The 21846-nt window shown below is 44.0% G+C and overlaps 1 protein-coding gene across 2 annotated transcripts in view; it reads left to right on the top strand.

The window, feature by feature from the left end:
* Positions 1 to 19730, top strand: part of LOC141132458 (uncharacterized) — a 211574-nt gene extending 191844 nt beyond the window's left edge. For both annotated transcript variants that reach the window (XM_073620848.1, XM_073620847.1), the window contains 2 exons: positions 1886 to 1926; positions 19126 to 19730. In XM_073620848.1, coding sequence (XP_073476949.1) covers positions 1886 to 1926; positions 19126 to 19176 — 92 coding nt within the window. In that variant the 3' untranslated portion in view covers positions 19177 to 19730. The remainder of the gene's footprint in view (positions 1 to 1885; positions 1927 to 19125) is intronic.
* Positions 19731 to 21846: the final 2116 nt, after the last annotated feature.

The following is a 21846-nucleotide window of genomic DNA, read 5'->3' as shown; positions in this document are numbered from 1 at the left end:
GCGGATTGATTCAAATCTTGGGCTTATTGCTGGACTGTGGTTTGCCAATGACAGCCAACAGTTCCAGCACTAAAGCTAACTGGAACTTTCAGGAGTCAATGGCACTCAGTGTGAAACCCACTGTAATAGCTGTAAGGGTGTGAGATAATAGAGAAAGTAAACTTTCAATTCTTAGGTAGAGGCAGGATAAGTTCCCTGGGAAAAAAAAAGAATTTTCAGGAACCACCTAAAGGTGGACAGAGTAAGAGATAGCGGAAGAGATCAGGGTAGGAAGTTCCAGGTGAGAAAAAAGGTTCTGGAAAAATCCTGGAAGTAAGCCTGGGAGGAGGTGGTGACAGAGCCAGACTGCAGGAGGTCTTTAGTGGAGTGAAGTGGATATATTGTGCCTGTGTAAATGTTTCCGAATGAGAAGAGAGTTACAATAGTTGAGGTGAGAGATAACAAGGGAACAAATAAGTATATTGGTAGTGCGCAATTTGGGAAGAAGGCAGGATCTAAACATAGTACTATAATCCTGTTTGTTTTGACTAAATCAGAGGTGTAACTAGAATTTTCAGGGCCCTGGTGCAAAAAACCATGAAGGGCCCCCTGACCTCTGGCTGGGGCCCTTTACTCCCATTGCAGGACCCTTTATTATGGTCCCTTAGCAGGACCCTTTCACATGTTCTGCAGCGAGTCCCCCTATTGTGGCAGAACACCATGGCCTAGTCACAAGTATTATTATTATTATTATTCAGGATTTATATAGCGCCAACAGTTTACGCAGCGCTTTACAATATAAAAGGGAGACAATACAGTTATAATACAATACAATACAATAGGATTAAGAGGGCCCTGCTCAGAAGTACAACCTTTGCGACCCTGGTAGTCCCACCACTGTTGTCTGTTATTTTTTTTATTTTTTTTTCATTATTTATTTCCTGATTTTTTTATTTTTTTACAATTTTAATTTAATTTATTTTTTTTACAGTTTTTTAGGAGCTCCATTGGGGGGCTTTGCTAAAATATCAGTGGTCTAAACCAGTGTTTCTCGACTCCAGTCCTCAAGGCGCCCTATGTTTTCAGCTTGCCATTATTTTGCACAGGTGATTTGATCAGTTTCACTGCCTTAGTAATTACCACAGCCATTTCTTCTGAGGGAAATCCTGAAAACATGACCTGTTGGGGCGCCTTGAGTACTGGAGTTGAGAAACACTGTTCTAAACAGACCTATGATGTTCCACTTTTGAGACAGAGAAAGTAGAGGGAGGACACAGCCTTCAATCTCCATCTCTGAAGCCTGAGCTGCAGAGAATGTACAGGAATAGCTCTGTACAGAGCTTCCCGTTCATTCACAAACTGAAGAATAAGTTTACTATGCCTCAGTTATAAATTTACAGAGTCAGTGATCGGTACTGATCACTGACTCTGTCCATTCAGAAAAGGAAGGGGTCAGTAAATTACATATTTACGTGCCCCTTCCTCCACTCCCCATCCTGACACATCCCCTGCAGTAAACGGCAGGAGAGGAATGCTGGCAAAGCTACAGGGAGACAAGGGGGGGGGTACAGGAGAGCACACAGAGGCCTAAGAACAGCAGGATCTGGATGGGAGGAGTGGTGAGGTGGTATATAGATATATAGAGGAACTGCTGATTTCCTGTGGGAGGGGGAGGAGGAGAAGTGGGCTCTCAGTGGCTGCACAAGGAAAATGGAGAGGTTTGGTTCTTCTAAATGCCACCTCTCCTATCCAGGTGTACAGGGGAGCCGCATGGGGCGAGGTTGCAATTTGTAACCTCTGCTACCCCTGTATGTATGTGCCTGATACAAGTTATTAATTCAGACTTATTGCTAGTGATTCCAATAGTGTTAAAACACCTAATTCTTAGATAATGTTTTCTCCATAGGTGATGAGGGAAGTCTGGCCCCCTGTGATATTTCAGCTGGTGTAAGTATGCTTTTTATTAAAAAAATTGCACAGATCAGTCCAATTGTTTGAAAAAATATTAATTTGAAATTAATTCTTCTATATTGAGAGCAAATATTCCTCATTGCCTTTTAACTACTTCAGCTGCGGGTCAATTCTGACACTTCTCACATATACATATACTTCTCACATACATTTTTTTTTGCTAGAAAATCACTTAGAACCCTCAAACATTGTACATTTTTTAATCAGAGGCCCTAGAGAATTAAATGGTGGGTACAGGTGCTTGTTCAAGGCGGTAACGGCTTCTTTACGTGAGACCAAAAAAAAAGGAACAAAATCCTCATCACTTCCTGTTTCTGATATCACACAGTGGGAGGAACAACATCAGTTCCTCTCAGTGTGTCCAAAAAAACAGTTGCCACTGGTTGCATCCTTACCGGGCTCTCTGATTGCAGAGGTGGCGGTAGTGGGGTGAGACCCCTTTATGCTGCCTGTAAAAGTAATCCAGCAGCTTCTTAGCTGCTAGGATTACTTTTACTTTGAAAGGAATCGCTGGCCCTAAAAAATTATATCTCAATCATTGCTGCAGTGATGACCGAGATATCCCCTTCCAATCCAGCAACGTACCGATATGTCGCTGGAAGGCAAGTGGTTAAAATAATCCACATTGATAGAAGAGGTGAATAATGACAGCTATTTAATGGTATCTGTATTTTAAGTAGAAGATTTAGCTCGCATATGCAGTTTAAAAACACTAACGACACAATGTATTGTTTAACCTGGAAGAGAAGTAGCACCGTATAACTTGATCTGTGAATATGCACGGGACAAGGCTGGAGATAAGGTGAGTATGGCAGCCCAAGCTGGTATTTAATTTTCAGGGTATGCTGGGGAATTATATTTTTTTATTTATGCCTGTGCTGGACTCCCTCTCTAAACTTTGCAAAGAAGGAGCTACATGGGGCTGCAGGATAGGTAGCGACAATTTTGAAAAAAAACACAATATTTTGTACTTTTTGCTAAAATAAATTTAAAATAAATATCCCCATTTTTTTTAAAAAAAGCTAATTTTTTCCTCAGTTTAGTTTTATTCTTCTACATATTTTTGGCAATAAAAATTGCAATAAGCGTATATTGATTGGTTTAGGCAAAAGTTATAGTGCCTACAAAATAGGGAAAAGATTTATGGCATTTTTATTATTATTTTTTTTTTTTTACTAGTAATAGTGGTGATCAGCGTTTTTTATTGGGACTGCGACATTATGGCGGACAGATCGGACACTTTTGACACATTTTTGGGACCATTGACAATTATACAGCGATCAGTGCTATAAAAATGCACTGATTACTGTGTAAATGTCACTGGCAGGAAAGGGGTTAACACTAGGGGGCAATCAAGGGGTTAAATGTGTGTTCCCTCAGTGTGTTCTAACTGTAGCTAGTAGGAACACATGATCTGTCTCTCCTCTCCTCACAGAACAGGGATTCGTGTGTTTACACACATAAGTCCTTGTTCTGGCTCTCGTGCCCGCGATCGTGCATGGCCGGCAGTCATCGTGACCGCCGGCCGCGCGCATCGGCACGCCCCCGTGCAACGTTGTGCGCACGCCTGCTATCCCTGCTTAAAGGGCCGATGTACAGCTACGACGGTTTGTGGGAACATGCCGACCTGCTGCAGTATAATGGCAGCAGCTGGTTGGCAAGTGGTTAAGGTGAAACTTTAATTAAAAAAAAGGATGTGAACAGGGAGGCTTTCTTTTTTTTTTGAAAAGTTTTATTTATTGCTTTTTTAACATAACATAACATAACATAACATAACATAACAGGTACATACAAGACCCATTGGGCCACACACAAAATAAACTATTTACATTTCGTCAGCATTGGCTCTCTCCTCCTTCCTCCAGACCTTTGCTCAGTGAAAAAGAAAAAAAACAAAAAACTAAGATAATAGTAATTAGGCCACCTTTTCACAATATCAGTCAATGAAAAATTTAAAATATGTCAGATAGTTACATACATGTTAAAACCCACTGTATGCATATTCCATTAGGTACCACTCAATCCGCTACCGTAGTTTCACTATTCATCCAACTGCCCCACACTTTATCAAATTTTTGTGGTATGCCCCTGCTAATGTATGTAGTCTTATACAAAGGTGCAGCCCTATTCACCACACCCTTCCATGCTGACTCAGATGGAGGATTAGGCTTTTTCCATGACAACACTATCATTTTTCTAGCGTAATAGATCAGGATCGTTCGCAAAGTATGAGTTCCTCTCTTTGGGGCTAGATTGTCCACCAGCCCCAAAAGGGGGCTATTGTGGGCTGTATAGGAATGGCTGTTACTTCTGCTATACATTCTGTAACTCCCTTCCAAAATGTTTGAATGTTCGCGCAATTCCAGAAGATATGCATGGAATCAGCAGTGAGGGAACTGCACCACCAGCAACCAGGTGACCAGGTAGGGAACATCCTAGCTAATCTAGCTGGAGTAAGATATATACGATGAAGGAACTTAAATTGAATGAGTTGGTCTCTAGCAGAAACCAATCTAGTAAAATGAATGTCCCATACATCGTCCCAGTCATCCCCGTCCATCTGGGGGAACACCTCACCCCACATCGCCCTACACTTTGCAAGGAGATCTCCCCCCCTCACTGAACAGTTGTTGTATATTGTAGACAAGGCCTTGTCCAAAGTGTCCTCCCTCAGTAAAGACTCAATATCACTCCTTTTCGGGGTAACTCCATTATTTACAAATTGGGCATTGTATGCATGTCTTAGCTGAAGATAACAGAACAGGTGAGTGTTGGGAAGATTAAACTTAGTTTTAAGGGCATCAAACTGTAGAAGTTCCCCACCACCCACTATGTCTTTCAGTGTCTTAATACCAAATTTAGTCCAGATGATTGGATCTGGGTGCTCATAGAAGTGTGTTAATTTAGGATTCTTCCAAAGTGGTGTATGAGGAGAAATCTCAGAAGCATTGCCCATCTTGGTCACTGCCACTCACGCCCTACTGGTCGCACACATGGATATCGTGAGTCTATACGGAGCCCTGAAACCCCGAAACGGGAGATGTTTCAGTGCCTCATAAGAACCAACAACCACTGCCTCTAGAGTGTTAGCAGTGTCATCCTCAGGCATAACAAACCACCTATGTATGACTACTAGCTGACTCCCTAAGAAATATCTATGAAAGTCTGGGACCACCAATCCCCCTTGCTTCCACAGCAGTTGTAGCACCCGAAGTTTAATGCGGGAGTTTCGTCCCTGCCACAGGAAAGTCGTTATGAGCTGATCTATTCTTTTGAATATATATCTCAGAATCCAAACAGGGGAATTCCGAAATATATACAGAAACAGAGGCAAAAATGTAATTTTCACTAAGTTCACCCTACCTATGAGTGTCAAAGGTAAATTCTGCCATGCTTGTAGCCTGGACTTTAGTTTAGTCAGAAGTGGATCGACATTCAAAGCAATAAAGTCTGATACAGAGTTGGATATGTGTAACCCCAGATACTTAATCACCTCTACCCTCTGCAAAGGACAATCTGTGGGAATCTCACACCTGGGGGATGGCGTCTTGAGTAGGGATGAGCTTCGAGTCAAACTCATGTTCGACTCGAACATTGGCTGTTCGCAAGTTCGCCGAACAGCGAACAATTTGGGGTGTTCGCGGCAAATTCGAATGCTGCGGAACACCCTTTAAAAGTCTATGGGAGAAATCAAAAGTGCTAATTTTAAAGGCTAATATGCAAGTTATTGTCATAAAAAGTGTTTGGGGACCTGGGTCCTGCCCCAGGGGACATGGATCAAATAAAAGTTTTAAAAACGGACGTTTTTTCAGGAGCAGTGATTTTAATAATGCTTAAAGTCAAACAATAAAAGTGTAATATCCCTTTAAATTTCGTACCTGGGGGGTGTCTATAGTATGCCTGTAAAGGGGCGCATGTTTCTGTGTGTTTAGAACAGTCTGACAGCAAAATGACATTTTGAAGGAAAAAACCCATTTAAAACTACCCGCGGCTATTGCATTGCCGACAATACACATAGAAGTTCATTGATAAAAACGGCATGGGAATTCCCCAAAGGGGAACCCCGAACCAAAATTAAAAAAAAAAAAGTGACGTCGGAGTCCCCCTAAATTCCATACCAGGCCCTTCAGGTCTGGTATGGATATTAAGGGGAACCCCGCGCCAAAAAAAAAAAAAAAAAACGGCGTGGGGTCCCCCCAAAAATCCATACCAGACCCTTATCCGAGCACGCAACCTGGCAGGCCGTAGGAAAAGAGGGGGGGACGAGAGTGCGCCCCCCCTCCTAAACCATACCAGGCCACATGCCCTCAACATTGGGAGGGTGCTTTGGGGTAGCCTCCCAAAACACCTTGTCCCCATGTTGATGAGGACAAGGGCCTCATCCCCACAACCCTGGCCGGTGGTTGTGGGGGTCTGCGGGTGGGGGGCTTATCGGAATCTGGAAGCCCCCTTTAACAAGGGGACCCCCAAATCCCCACCCCCCCCTCTTCTCTTCTTCTCTTCTTCATTTTCTTCTCCGGGCCGCTCCGCATCCATGCTGGCATGGAGGGAGGCTCCCGCTGTGTGAAGACGTCTCTTCGTCTGACAGATCTTAAATAACGGGGGGCGGGGCCACGGGACATGACGGGACTTCCCTGTGGCATTCCCCGTGACGGGGTCACCGGTGGCCCCGCCCCCCGTTATTTAAAAACTGTCAGACGAGGAGCGCGTCACACAGCGGGAGCCTCCCTCCATGCCAGCATGGGTGCGGAGCGGCCCGGAGAAGAAAATGAAGAAGAGAAGAAAAGAAGAAGAGAAGAAAAGAAGAAGAGAAGAGCGGGAGCCTCCCCCCATGCCATGGGTGCGGAGCGGCCCGAGGAGAAGAAGATAGAAGATGCCGCGGAGGAGATGCTGGACGAGAACGCCAGAGGAAGAACCAGAAGAGCCAGAAGAACCAGAAGAAGAAGAAGATGAAGGAAGATAGAAGAAAGAAGAAGCATTTAAATAAAGGAATTGTCAAAAACTGTCTCTTGTCATTTTTAACATTTTTGACAGTTTTTTAGTGAAATGGTTGGGGTAAGTACCCCCTTACCATTTCACACAGGGGGGCCGGGATCTGGGGGTCCCCTTGTTAAAGGGGGCTTCCAGATTCCGATAAGCCCCCCGCCCGCAGACCCCCACAACCACCGGCCAGGGTTGTGGGGATGAGGCCCTTGTCCTCGGGGACAAGGTGTTTTGGGGGGCTACCCCAAAGCACCCTCCCAATGTTGAGGGCATGTGGCCTGGTACGGTTCAGGAGGGGGGGGCGCACTCTAGTCCCCCCCTCTTTTCCTTCGGCCTGCCAGGTTGCGTGCTCGGATAAGGGTCTGGTATGGATTTTTGGGGGGACCCCACGCCGTTTTTTTTTTTTTTGGCGTGGGGTTCCCCTTAAAATCCATACCAGACCTGAAGGGTCTGGTATGGAATTTAGGGGGAACCCCACGTCATTTTTTTTTTTTAATTTTGGCCGGGGTTCCCCTGAATTTAGGGGGAGTCCCACGTCATTTTTTTTTTTAAATTTTGGTTCGAGGTTCCCCTTTGGGGAATTCCCATGCCGTTTTTATCAATGAACTTCTATGTGTATTGTCGGCAATGCAATAGCCGCGGGTAGTTTTAAATGGGTTTTTTCCTTCAAAATGTCATTTTGCTGTCAGACTGTTCTAAACACAGGGAACATGCGCCCCTTTACAGGCATACTATAGACACCCCCCAGGTACGAAATTTAAAGGGATATTACACTTTTATTGTTTGACTTTAAGCATTATTAAAATCACTGCTCCTGAAAAAACTTTTTTTTGCATTGATCCATGTCCCCTGGGGCAGGACCCAGGTCCCCAAACACTTTTTATGACAATAACTTGCATACTAGCCTTTAAAATTAGCACTTTTGATTATTCATGTTCGTGTCCCATAGACTTTAACGGTGTTCGCGTGTTCGAACGAACTTTTTTCCTGTTCGCATGTTCTGGTGCGAACCGAACAGGGGGGTGTTCGGCTCATCCCTAGTCTTGAGTGATAGAATCTGGGATTTTCCCCAGTTGACCCTCAGGCCATGAAAAGCCAATAAAGGAATTTAGGATGTCTAAAGCTGCCGACAGGGAATTCTTGGAGTCTCGCAAAAAAAGAACCGTGTCATCCGCATACAGTGCCGTTTTTTTCAGTCAGGCTACCCACCGTTATCCCTTGTACCTCTTCAGAGGCTCGCAAGGCCGCTGCCAAGGGCACTATCATGATAGAGAAAAGACCCGGGGATAAAGGGCATCCTTGGCGAGTGCCCCTATATATTGGAAAAAATTTGGATAACATATTGTTCAACTTTATGGCTGCTGTAGGGCAATGATATAGAATGTCGATCCACTTCCACAACCTAGGACCGAATCCAAGTACCTCCAATACCACCCTCATGTAATTCCAATCCACAGAATCAAAGGCCTTTTCCAGATCTAGAAAGACCAGTATTCCTGGAAATATCTGGGCCCAGCTGAGTGTGGGTGAAAACCCTGCACAAGTTAATATCCGTGGCCTTTTTGGGCATAAACCCTGTTTGATCTGGGGAGATAACCTGATGCAGGACCAACATCAATCTAGTAGCTAACAGTTTGGTCAGTATTTTGAAGTCCATATTTAATAAAGAAATGGGCCTATATGATGAACACTGTAATGAGTCCTTATCTGGCTTAGCCAACAATACAATGTGAGCCTCATAAAAGGGAAGGGGGAGGCTTCCCTTCTAAAAACAGTCTGTGTATAATTGAAGCAGTCTGGGCGCCAAGGTCTCCGAGTAATGGAGGTACCACTCAATTGGCAGACCGTCGGGTCCAGGAGCCTTACCAATAGGGAATGACCCTATTGCCGAGGCTACCTCTTCCTCCATGAACTCGGCATCCATAAAACTTTTAGATTCCTCTGGCAGCCCAGGCAACTGTAGGGTCCCCAAGGTGTCCCTAAGGTCCTCAGTGTCATATGAATCTATAGGGAAATACAGTGACCTATAGAAGGACACAAACTCCCGTATTATGTCTTCTCCGTCTCTCAATATTTTTCCGGACGGAGACAATATGCAGGGAACTACTGTCTGGGACGTGTCCACAGCCGTCAGGAAAGCTAATAGTTTACCATTTTTATCTCCTTTTTCAAAGACTCTTGCTGCACTTCTTTGCAACTGGCAAGTAGTCACATCATGATAATGGAGAGATATATTCCTCCTTGCGAACTGCAACTGAGCCTTAGGCCCTAAGGCATGTGCCTTAGCGCATCCTTGTTCTTTGTCCTGAAGTTGTTTTCCTACACTATTCTGCTCTGTTTTCAGTGCTTTTATGGCTGATATGTATACCCCCCGAGTTGTGGCCTTGAAGGCCTCCCATTCAGTGTGTTCCGTTGCTGACCCTTCATTAATCTGCCAATATGTATCAATGTGCGGTTTCTGCATCTCCTCCACAGTGGGTTCGTCAACCCACCTAGGAGACAAACGCCAAACTCTCCTTGAGTTCCGGGAGCCCAGTTGCAAGGTAATCTGCAGAGGGGTGTGATCTGATAAGCCTCCTGGAAGATAGGCCGCCCCAGTCACCAGTGATAATAATGTCCCATTGGCGAACGCCAGGTCTATTCTGGAGGACGAAGCATGTACCGAGGACGAATATGAATAGCATCTGTCCGTGGGATGCTTCCACCAGCAGATCTCTGTGAGACCCGCAGCTTCCGCCCCATGGGACAAGTCATGGTTCGGAGCCCTATGTGGATTGGACGTGTCTAACGTATAATTAAGAATATTATTAAAATCTCCGGCCACCAACAACTGAAATGGAGCATGTGGTGCCAATTTCTCCAGCACCTCATACAGGATATTTCCTGTAAAAGGAGGGGGAATATATACATTTATCAGGGCCAACCTGCGGGAATAAACTTCAGTTAGTACCACCAAGTATCTGCCCCCAGGATCTGTAATCACCATTTCTATGGAGTAAGGTAAGGACTTGTGCAACAAGATAGACACACCTCTAGCATAAGAGGAATAAGTGGCATGTATGGCTTTGTGTATCCAAGGACGTTTCATGGCTAAAATTTTGTTGCCTAGTAAATGAGTTTCCTGTAAAAACATTATGTGAGGATGTTGGGCCTGTAAAAATTTCAGCACCAAAGCTCTCTTGAATTTTGAATTCAAACCCCTGACATTCCAGGAGATGATGCTAATATTCAAGGACATGACTGTAATTCAGAAATTTGCCACTAGATGGAGGCCTAGGAGCACAATTGAAGTCCAGAGGCACACAGAGCCATACAGTATGCTAAAGAAAAACATTTACCCACCCTTCCCAGACAAAGCATACCGCCATTAAACCTACTGGAAAGAAGAACTTTGGATAGGATTATAGGCAAGTATATGCGCCCGCCAGAGCACAGTCAGCCTTCACTGTACCGGATTGTGGTAAAGAGCAAAAAAAAACAAAACAAAAATAAACGATGATTCACTTCAATCCCAGGTATCCAGTCAATCTGAGACATCCGAGGGGACCTCAAAGAATTTCACAGTGCCCCGGTGTTCAACACGGAGCTTACCCGGGTACAGCATACTATATGTGAGTCCCTTTTCCCGGAGCCTCTTCCGAACCTCCACAAACGTGCGACGGCGCCGCTGCACTTTCGGGGAAAAATCAGGGACAAAAAACATGGTCGTATTCTCAAACCGGAGCTGTGGTTTCTTCCGGGCTTCAGCAAAGATAAGCATACTATATGTGAGTCCCTTTTCCCGGAGCCTCTTATGAACCTCCACAAATGTGCGACGGCGCCGCTGCACTTTTGGGGAAAAATCAGGGAAAAAATGCAGGGGCGTATTCTCACGCTGTGGTTTCTTCCGGGCTTCAGCAAGGATAAGATCTCTATCCCGGTAGTTTAGAAACCTCACCAGGAATGGTCTGGGCAAGGCACCTTGTGGTCTCGGGCCCGTGGGTACCCTATGAGCGCGCTCCACAATGTAAGTTGAGGATACTTGCTGTAAATTGAGGATGTCTTTAAAGAAATTTTCAGCAAAGCTGGCTGGATGGGAGCCCTCCGCGCCCTCAGGAAGGCCCACCACGTGCACATTATTGTAGCGCAGTCTATTTTCAGCGTCTTCAGACCGCGCCATCAGGGTTTTAACCGTGTGTTGCAGGTCAGCGACATTTTGGGAAGTGGTAGCCACGGTGTCCTCGACCTCCGAAATACGATTCTCTGCAACAGTGACACGGCCCCTAAACTTGTCCATGTCTTGGCGCATAAGACCACACTCTATGGCCAGTGTATCTATCCTCCCCATGACCATAGTTTTACTCTCCTCAATGGCCGCCAGGATGGCTGCAGTGGAGGCAGTAGCTGCTGATTGCTCCATATTTGAGGGCTGCTGCACGTCTTCTACGTTCTGCTCCATGTCCCTCAAAAGCTGTAGGGCTCTTTGTATGGCTGCGGCTTGCTCTGCACCGGAGGGTGCGACAACAGCCACACGTGTCACTGCCGGAGAGCTCTGTGTCCTGGGAGGCGGCTGTTTCTTTGTCGATCGCCGTTTGGATGGCATCTAAGGAATCAGGAGGTGCCCCCAATCACACTGTCGCCGTCTACCGGCCAGGAGACCACTCGCTGTAGGGTATCAGAACAGAGAGCCGGGGGGATGGAGGCAGCGGGATGTGGATTATACTGGGCCCTGGACATGGCTGTCAGCCCACAGAGTGCTTGGCAGGATGATGGGGTAACTAAGGACTATTTTTCAGCGAGCTGGGACAGGGGCAGGAGGATATTGATGATGCTGGGTCCTTGGACACTGCTGCCAGCTCTCACAGGCAGTTTCCACCCAATACTGAACTGTTCTTGGCAATATGATGGGCTAACTGTGGGTAACTGCCAGAGAGCTGGGATGTAGGCAGGAGAATGTGGGTAGCGCTGGGCCCTTGGACTCTGTCCCCAGCCTACACAGGCTGATTCCACCTAAAACTTATCTGGGCTTAGTAGGATGGTTAAGAGGGCGATGTCAACAGCCTCTGCGCCCTGGATTGCAGTCCGTACTGGCCGCGGCACAGGCCTCGTAGGAAAATGTGGTGGGCGGCAGGCTTCACTAGGCCGCACTAGGCCGTACCAGGTGGGACTCGTTCGCAGCCGCCCCAGGCAATCCCGGTGGCCCCGCGGATCACCGGACCCCACCAGGCACAATAAAGGGCAGGCTGGATGATGAGGGAGTCCCCTACTATACCTCCAGGCCGGCAGCAGCTCCCTCCATCAGGATGTAGGCCGGGAAGATGGCGGAGGCCGCGAATGTGTGGGATCCGTGTTTCCCTGGCCAGTCCCTGACAGATCCCGCCCAATACAACCACCGGGTGCAGCCAGACAGGTAGAGGGACAGGCTGGTAAAGAAATCAACTGAATTTAGGCTGTGTAGTGCTCGGATGGCTAAGGATTAGGGTCAGGATTTCTGGAGCTCCTCTCTCTCACGTCTGTCTCCTCTCATATCCGGACACGCCCCCCAACAGGGAGGCTTTCTAATACAGAAGAAAGCCTCTTGGCGCTGACGGCACGCAAATTTGCGGCCTCTTGGTTTGTGGGCATACCACATTGCAAACACAGCTGTGTTGAGAGCATGCACCTTGCGTGCTCCCTGTACAGTTACTGGTGGCTAACGAAAAGCTCCTGAACGCTGCTTGCATTTGGGAGCTTTTAGATCCTGTGATGGCCAATCACGGTGGTCACATAATAATAAACCCCGCCCCACCTACCAGCATCTGCAAACCCTTAAAGGGCTGGGAGGTGTAGAAGCCAAGGGGTTAAAGTATTCTTACCTCCTGTTCGCACTGTACACTGAGCTGAGTATGTGCCGCTCTGAGGAAAATTTCCACATCTGCCGAGATAAAAAAGCTCCCGTACATGTGCAGCAGTGATATCATCTCGGTCCTACCACTCAAAATGATTGAAGATGGGAACACAGAAGAAGACCCATCAAAGCTGTCAGTGACTGGAATACTGCATCGCTGGAACAGAAGTATGTAAAGTCCTGTTTTAAGGCAGGATGAAAAGCAAAGCGCTTTGATCGTGCCGAGTGTTGTACGTATACTGTATGTCAGCTTCAGATTTTATTTAACCATTCTCTTTTAACCCCTTCAACTGTTACAGCAGTTTGGCAAAATCCACCATTTGGTATGATGCAGTTTACTACTTTCCTATGGGCCCTTTACTTTGGGGGTTTGGTTCTGTACCTGCACCTATTCTCTGACAAAATGTCCTAACAATTTGCTGAAAGTAGTTTTAATGTATAGGTAGGGAATGTTAAAAAATCCTCCATCCCAAGTGCCATATTTACAAGGTAAGTCACTGATGCTGGTCCACTTCACTTCAAATATAAAGGAATGTTTTCTTAATATTGCAATTTTTACAGTGAGGACTGTATGCACGAAACACAACAGCCATAGATAATACAGTTTTACACTCTGATCTATCAGCACTGTGCTGATGGTTCTGGCTAATATCCGTTTATAGAGGTTTGAAAATGGGGTTTGCCCACTAGTCCTTTATCCTTTTGGAAAAGGAATATTAGTAGTACCTATGGAATATCGCCTGAAGTCTTCTAGCTAGTACTTTGTATATGTAATCCAGTGAAATCACTTTGAATCCTGAATAGGGAGACCCAATAAGCAAAGTTAATGTACCAGAAGATGCTCTGGGAAACCTCTGAAGAAAAGGACTCCTGCTAACCTACTTACCGTTTGAAGTGCAACTGTCCCCAGACTATGGACATTAAATAATGTATATATTCCTAATAAGAAGTAAGAGAGCTTTCAAACATGCCATCCTTGATCGGTCTATCTGCGTTTAACGTAAAATTATTTATTATTAAATAATCAATTGTTCCTAATTTTTACTGACAGTCTACTGACTGGAATGGTACCAGCCGATTGGAGAAAAAACAATGTAGCACCAATATTTAAAAAGGGCCCAAAATACATCCCTAGGAATTACAGACCAGTTAGCCTAACATCAATAGTATGTAAATTCTTGGAGGAGATGATCGCACCGAAAAACAGAAAAAATGCAAAAAAATCGCACCAAAATTAAAAAATTAAAAATTTGCACCAAAATGCAATTTATCGCACCATATATAAAAAACGCATTAGTGCATTCATCCCAGTAAAAGTGACTGTTCGTGCTTAGAAGAATTGTAACAGGTGACTTTAGTGCTCACAAAATCTTGACAGGTGACTCGCGTGCTCCCCCTCAAGGGTCCCCACTCACCAGCTCCTACTACCCCTACAGGGGTAATACGCATGTAACTCCTTAAGGTAGGCAGGTAACCACTGGTGTCAGCCTCTGCAGTTCCTCGAGCAGCCTTGGGATATCCGAATTGTAGTAAATGTAAATATTCATAATCCTGTTCTTCCAGCCATCCTGAATGATGTGAAGCTGAGCTCTGATGGTCTATTTGCGGTTACTTTAGTGGTACATGGAAGACCACTTGCTGGAATGGAACTAAACTTAGCAATGAAGCCGACTTTCAGCTCAGCTTGCCAATCCTGTTCTCTCAAATGCTCGTAGCACTACAACACATCCAAAGTTGGGGTTCCTAGCACCAAGTGGCCCTGAGATAAGGGCCCCAAAGTCGGGTCGCAAAATGTCATTCTCTGCTCTGCAATATGTTCAATATGGGATCCATTTCCAAAAAAAAAACACAGAAAGAGAGGCAAATGCAAGTATACAACTGCTCTCTCTGCTGCTGCTGCTCACTCTGATCAAAATGGCAGAAATAGTTAAAATTTATTGTGCTTTCTGAGCTTGGGGAGGGTCTTTGTTATCTTAACTAAACGCTTCTAGACGCAAACGCGGCTAAATGCGGCTAAACGTGGCATGCAAAAATGGCATTTCTAAACGCCGGTTTCAGCTTTTAAAAACATGTGTTTAGCAGAGTTTGCACCGGCGTCTCGTGTGCATGAAGCCTTAGATAAGCACCTGAACGACTGCAACATACAGGGATATACAATGTAATACTGACATATAATCACACACATGGGTTGGACTTAATAGACGTGTGTCTTTTTTCAACCTCACCTACTATGTAACTATATAACTATGTAAAATGGGTTTCAGTCAGTCTCTAAAAACCTCATGTACTTTTGGAACTTGAGCATAGAGCATAGTGCAAATGAGTGTACAAGTGTGAACAGGGACAGTTAGAAAGGCTGGGATTCTGCATGTTGAGCGTAGTCAGGCATAGAGAAATGGGAAAAAAACGCTCAAGTGTGAATGGGGGATATTGACTTAAACACCTGCTGTGTTACATTACATTAGATTAGCAGCCTGCTATGCCAAGATTAGGACTGCAATGCCTATGTTTTGAATTTTGAAAATGAATTTCTCTCTTATAGATACAAATGTGAAGGAGAGGTTTGTTTTACAGAGCAAATATTTTGGTGTGCATGAGTCAAGTCTAGGCACAGGTTCACTTTAAATACTCTGCAAACAATTGCTTTTAATAAGTATAAAATCACATGCTTGTTCTGTGCTTAATTATGCAAAGCTTCTTGTGTTCAGGCTTGCAGAATGGCAAAACTCTTAACTTCATTTCAGTAAGTTCAAGCTCATAGCACCCATTTTTAGGGTGCTATTAGGTAGGGCTCCACTTATTTTTTTATACACTCACCAAAGGGCCTCATAGTACAATTTCAGCACCTGCTGAGTTAAATGGTTAGATTCTAATAGGACCTCTACCAGATCCTCTTCAAAATCTTATTCTCATGACCCGTACACACGAGCGGAATTTCTTTCGGAAAAATCTTGGATCGTTTTTCCGACGGAATTCCTCTCAAGCTTGGCTTGCATACACACGGTCACACAAAAGTTCTCTGAACTTTCGACCATCAAGAACGCAGTGACGTACAACACTACGACGAGCCGAGAAAATGAAGTTCAATGCTTCTGAGCATGCGTCAAATTTTTTCCGAGCATGCGTGGTTTTTTGCGCATCGGAATGCATACAGACGAACGGAATTTCCGTCAAGAACTTTTTCTGTCGGAAAAATAGAGAACCAGCACTTAATCTTTTGCTGCCAGAAATTCCGACAGAAAAAGTTGGATGGAGCATACACACGGTCAGAATATCCGACCAAAAGCTCCCATCACACTTTTTTTTTACAGAAATTCCGACCGTGTGTATGCAGCATCAGTCTTTCAGACCCAGTCTGTACTGTTCTGGGCAATATATTTGTAGAAAACAATATCCTGCATTAGTCTCAGAGTCTTATGGAGAAAAAAATATACACTGGTGCTGCATTGTGGGGAGCCTATTTAACCACTTGCCGACCGGGCCATAGCCGAAAGACGGCTGCAGCGCGGTCGGCTAGTTCTGGGTGGACGTCCGTGGGACGTCATCCCAGAATACTGCTATCGCGCGCCCCCTGGGGCGCGCACCCGAGAACTTCCGTGACCGCCGGGTCCAGAGGACCCGGCGCATCATGGATCGCGGTAAACGGCTGCTGATCACGGCCGTTTACCATGTGATCGCTCCGTCAAATGACAGAGCGATCACATGTCAACAGACCGGCGTCATGTCATGACGCCGGTTCCTCCCTCCCCTCTGTGTACCGATCGGTACAGTGCGAGGAGAGAGAGGGAGGGATCGGATGGTAGCACCGCTGTGGGCTGCATGTGTAGTGCCCACAGCGGTGCTCATTGACAATTGCAGTCACATCCATCCATTCCTCCATGCTCAGCCATCCCTGCAATATACCCTGCAATACTCTGCATAATACCCTGCAATACTCTGCATAATACTCTGCATAATACTCTGCATAATACCCTGCAATACTCTGCATAATACCCTGCAATACTCTGCATAATACCCTGCAATACTCTGCATAATACTCTGCATAATACTCTGCATAATACCCTGCAATACTCTGCATAATACCCTGCAATACTCTGCATAATACCCCGCAATACTCTGCAATATACCCTGCAATACTCTGCATAATACCCCGCAATACTCTGCAATATACCCGGCACTACTCTGCAATATACCTGGCACTACTCTGCAATATACCCGGCACTACTCTGCAATATACCCGGCACTACTCTGCAATATGCCCAGCAATACTCTGCAATATACCCAGCAATATACCCTGCAATATACCCTGCACTACTCCGCAATACTCTGCAATACCCCGCAATACTCCGAATTTTTAACCAGTTCCCGCCCACAGTCATTCAACGTCCTTGACTTTGAGCGGGGATATCTGAATGATGGGTGCAGCTACAGGCATCATTCAGATATCAGCTTTTTCAGCCGGCGATTTCCTACACCATAAGAATGATCATAGCGGCTGTTCCACTGCTTGATCGTTCTTATGGGAGGCGAGAGGGGACGCCCCCCCCTTCCCGCCACCCTCCGGTGCTTCTACCGACTCACCGCTACGATCAAAGCAAAGATCATTTTTTTTTTTTTTATTTCAGGCTTCCCAGCCTAGAGGTGAGATGTGGGGTCTTATTGACCCCATATCTCACTGTAAAGAGGACCTGTCATGCCATATTCCTATTACAAGGATGTTTACATTCCTTGTAATAGAAATAAAAGTGATCAAAAATTTTTTTTTTGGGGGGGGAAGTGTCAAACTAAAATAAATAAAGTAAAATAAACAATAAAAAAAAAAAAAAATTTTAAAGCGCCCATGTCCGTGTGCTCGCATGCAGAAGCGAACACATACGCAAGTCCCGCCCACATATGAAAACGGTGTTCAAACCACACATGTGAGGTATCACTGCGAACGTTGGAGCGAGAGCAATAATTTTGGCCCTAGACCTCCTCTGTAACTCAAAACATGTAACCAGTAAAAAATTTTAAAGCGTCACCTATGGAGATTTTTAAGTAGCGACGTTTGGCACCATTCCACGAGAGTGTGCAATTTTGAAGGGTGACATGTTAGGTATCTATTTACACGGCGTAACTTCTGTTTTGTTTTTTTTTAAAGCACAAAACTGTTTTTTCCCAAAAAAACACGTTTGAAAAATTGCTGCGCAAATACAGTGCAAGATAAAAAGTTGCAACAACCGCCATTGTATTCTCTAGGGTCTTTGCTTAAAAATATATATATATAATGTTTTGGGGTTCTATGTAATTTTCTAGCAAATAAATGATGATTTTTACATGTAGGAGAGAAATGTCAGAATTGGCCTGGGTGCTCCAGAATGCCTGGAGGTGCTCCGTGCATGTTGGGCCTCTGTATGTGGCCATGCTGTGTAAAAGTCTCACACATGTGGTATCACCGTACTCAGGAGTAATAGCAGAATGTGTTTTGGGGTGTAATTTGTTGTATGCATATGCGGTGTGTGAGAAATAACCTGCTAATATGACAATTTTGTGAAAAAAAAAAAAAGAAAAAAAAAATCTTGATTTTGCAAAGAATTGTGGGAAAAGATGACAATTTCAAAAAAACTCACCATGCATCTTTCTAAATACCTTGGAATGTCTTCTTTCCAAAAAGGGGTCATTTGGGGGGTATTTGTACTTTTCTGGCATGTTAGGGTCTCAAGAAATTAGATAGGCCGTCAGTACTTCAGGTGTGATCAATTTTCAGATATTGGCACCATAGCTTTTGGACTCTCTAACATTCACAAAGACCAAATAATATACATCAATTTGTACTTATTTTTACCAAAGATACGTAGCAGTATAAATTGTGGCCAAAATTTACAAAGAAAAATTACTAATTTGCTAAATTTTATAACAGAAACAAAGAAAAATTCATTTTTTTTACCAAATTTTCAGTCTTTTTTCTTTTATAGCGCAAAAAATAAAAAACCCAACGGTGATTAAATACCACCAAAAGAAAGCTCTATTTGTGTGAAAAAAAGGACAAAAATTTCATATGGGTAAAGTGTTGTATGACTGAGTAATTGTCATTCAAAGTGTGAGAGCACCAAAAGCTGAAAATTGGTCTGGTTAGGAAGGGGGTTTAAGTGCCCAGTGGTCAAGTGGTTAAATAATACTGCATTTCCAAATTATTTAAACATAATTTATTATTCCTGTTTTTACAGAATAGGTTGTTAAGCTTCTGAAAGGGCACTCTATAATATTTAAGTTTAAATGTAAATAATGTTAATCAGAATTCTTATTTATCCTCATTTATTATGCATCTTTATTTCTGTTTAATTTAGAGACCTAAAGAACATGAAGTACTTTATGCACAAGTAAAACAGAATACATGAAGAACAACTGTTATTGATTTTATGAAATGGACCTTAAACCAATCCAAACACATCTCAGAAAATGTTTAAACAGGATGAAGTAGATTGTAATAGACTGGAGGGAGAATATAATATTGTTTTGAACACAGTGATGCTCTGTGTGTACCATGCAAACCTTATGCATGGTGAGGCCATTGCCTGATGACCTGTCTTGTTTTTTTTTTAGGTTCAATTCTAATGGGACCTCTACAAATTTTTATTTCCAGTCTGTACTGCTGTGAGCAATAAACCACTCACAGGAATAGCAAGTCTGAGAAATATTTTAGATCCCTTTCACACCTATGTGTTGTAACATGCACGCTGTGATGCACCAAAACATACTATTTGCCATCCTATTGTTTTTAATGGGTCTGGTTTATAAATTGCAGCATGTTATGGGAAATAGTTTCTGTACACTTTATTTATCTGTCAATGGGAGAATGCATGACGTGTGTTTATGTGATATTGAGCACATAACTTGAGGAAACACACTGGGAAAATACATGTAAATGCATGAAAATGTGCTTTAAAAAAAATAAACAAGTTTTTTTTTTCCAAGTATTCGTTTTCTTTTATGTAAAAAAAAACATTTGCAGAACATAACTTGAGCGTTTCATTTTAGTATACATCTTCATAAATAGTATACTGTACACAGGGGCAGACTGACAACTCATGGGGCCCCCGGACAATAGCAGATTATGGGGCCCCCGGGCAATAGGAGAAGATTATGGGGCCCCCGGGCAATAGGAGATTATGGGGCCCCCAGGCAATAGGAGTTTATGGGGCCCCCAGGCAATAGATTATGGGGCCACACAGTATACACACACACACATACAGTATACACACACAGACACACAATGTACACACACAGAATACACATACACACACTGAAAAGATACTGGAGAGGCGGGGCAGCTATAATCTTGGGATTTTTAAAAAAACACAGATTTTTACATACTGTCCCTGGTTTTATTGAGGCTGGCAAACCTGATGGGGCCCCTTAGTGGCATGGGGCCCTCGGGCAGTGCCTGAGTGTCCGAATGGTCAGTCCGCCCCTGACTGTACATCTATTGTAAATACTTCCTAGAGATTTTACATATGGTTCATGAATGAAATCATTTTTCAGAGAGGTGTTTTTGCATACTAGATTCCTTATAATCTTGTGAGAAAATGTTTTATTTCTAAAGAGGCAGAGGTATAGAAGGAGTTTAAACCTTTTCCCATTTTGCTAAAAAAAAGTTTTCTTGTGATCTCTGTTTCTATTGAAATAATTTCCATATACTTTCTGTCCACGCAACAACCTGTCTCTGGGAAAGGAAGTAAGAAGAAATCTCACTAGTGGGGTCACAGACAGTAATAAATATCTGGTCAAGGTTCCATCCCTTTCCTATTCATTCCAAAGTAAAAATAAAATTTTTGGCTGGAGTTGGGAACAAAGTACAAACAAATCATATTTTTTATTTCTTGTATGCCAATAACATTTAATATTACACAGTAGGGATAGGCTTTATGTTCGGGTCGAACATGAGTTCGACTGGAACATTGGCTGTTCGCCCGTTCGCCGAATAGTGAACAATTTGGGGTGTTCGCAGCAAATTCGAAAGCCGCTGAACACCCTTTAAAAGTCTATGGGAGAAATCAAAAGTGCTCATTTTAAAGGCTTATATGCAAGTTATTGTCATAAAAAGTGTTTGGAGACCTGGGTCCTGCTCCAGGGAACATGTATCAATGCAAAAAAAAGTTTTAAAAACAGACGTTTTTTCGGGAGCAGTGATTTTAATAATACTTAAAGTGAAACAATAAAAGTGTAATATTCCTTTAAATTTCATACCTGAGGGGTGTCTATAGTATGGCTGTAAAGTAGCGTGTGTTTCCCGTGTTTAGAACAGTCCTTAGTGAAAAATTACATTTCTAAAAGAATAAAAGTAATTTAAAATTACTATCGCTAGCGCCGGCTATAATGAATTGTCGGTCCGGCAATACACATAAAAGTTCATTGTATAAAAACGGCATGGAATTTCCCCACAGGGGAACCCCGAACCAAAATTTTAAAAAAATGCCTGGGGGTCCCCCTAAATTCCATACCAGGCCCTTCAGGTCTGGTATGGATATTAAGGGGGACCCCGCGCCAAAATAAAAAAAATGGCGTGGGGTCCCCCTCAAAATCCATACCAGGATTATAAGGGAAAGCCCGCGCCAAAATTTTTTTAAAAATGGCATGGGGTCCCCCCAAAAATTCATACTAGACCCTTATCCGAGCACGCAACCTGGCAGGCCGCAGCAAAAGAAGGGGGACAAGAGAGCGCCCCCCCTCCTGAACCATACCAGGCCACATGCCCTCAACATTGGGAGGGTGCTTTGGGGTAGCAGCCCTCCAAAGCACCTTGCCTCCATGTTGATGGAGAGAAGGGCCTCATCCCCACAACCCTTGCCCGGTGGTTGTGGGGGTCTGCGGGCGGGGGGCTTATCTGAATCTATCTGAATTTAACAAGGGGACCCCCAGATCCCGCCCCCCGTGTGAATTGGTAATGGGGTACAAATGTACCCCTACCATTTCACAAAAAAATTGTCAAAAATGTTAAAAAAGACAAGAGACGGTTTTTGACAATTCTTTTATTAATTTATTTTTATGTAAACAGGGTGACCCTGCCC

This window comes from Aquarana catesbeiana, linkage group LG03, assembly GCF_042186555.1.
Source record: "Aquarana catesbeiana isolate 2022-GZ linkage group LG03, ASM4218655v1, whole genome shotgun sequence".
NCBI classification, from domain to species: domain Eukaryota; kingdom Metazoa; phylum Chordata; class Amphibia; order Anura; family Ranidae; genus Aquarana; species Aquarana catesbeiana.
Note: the sequence above shows the minus strand (reverse complement) of the source record. Positions and strands in the feature narration are given on the sequence as shown.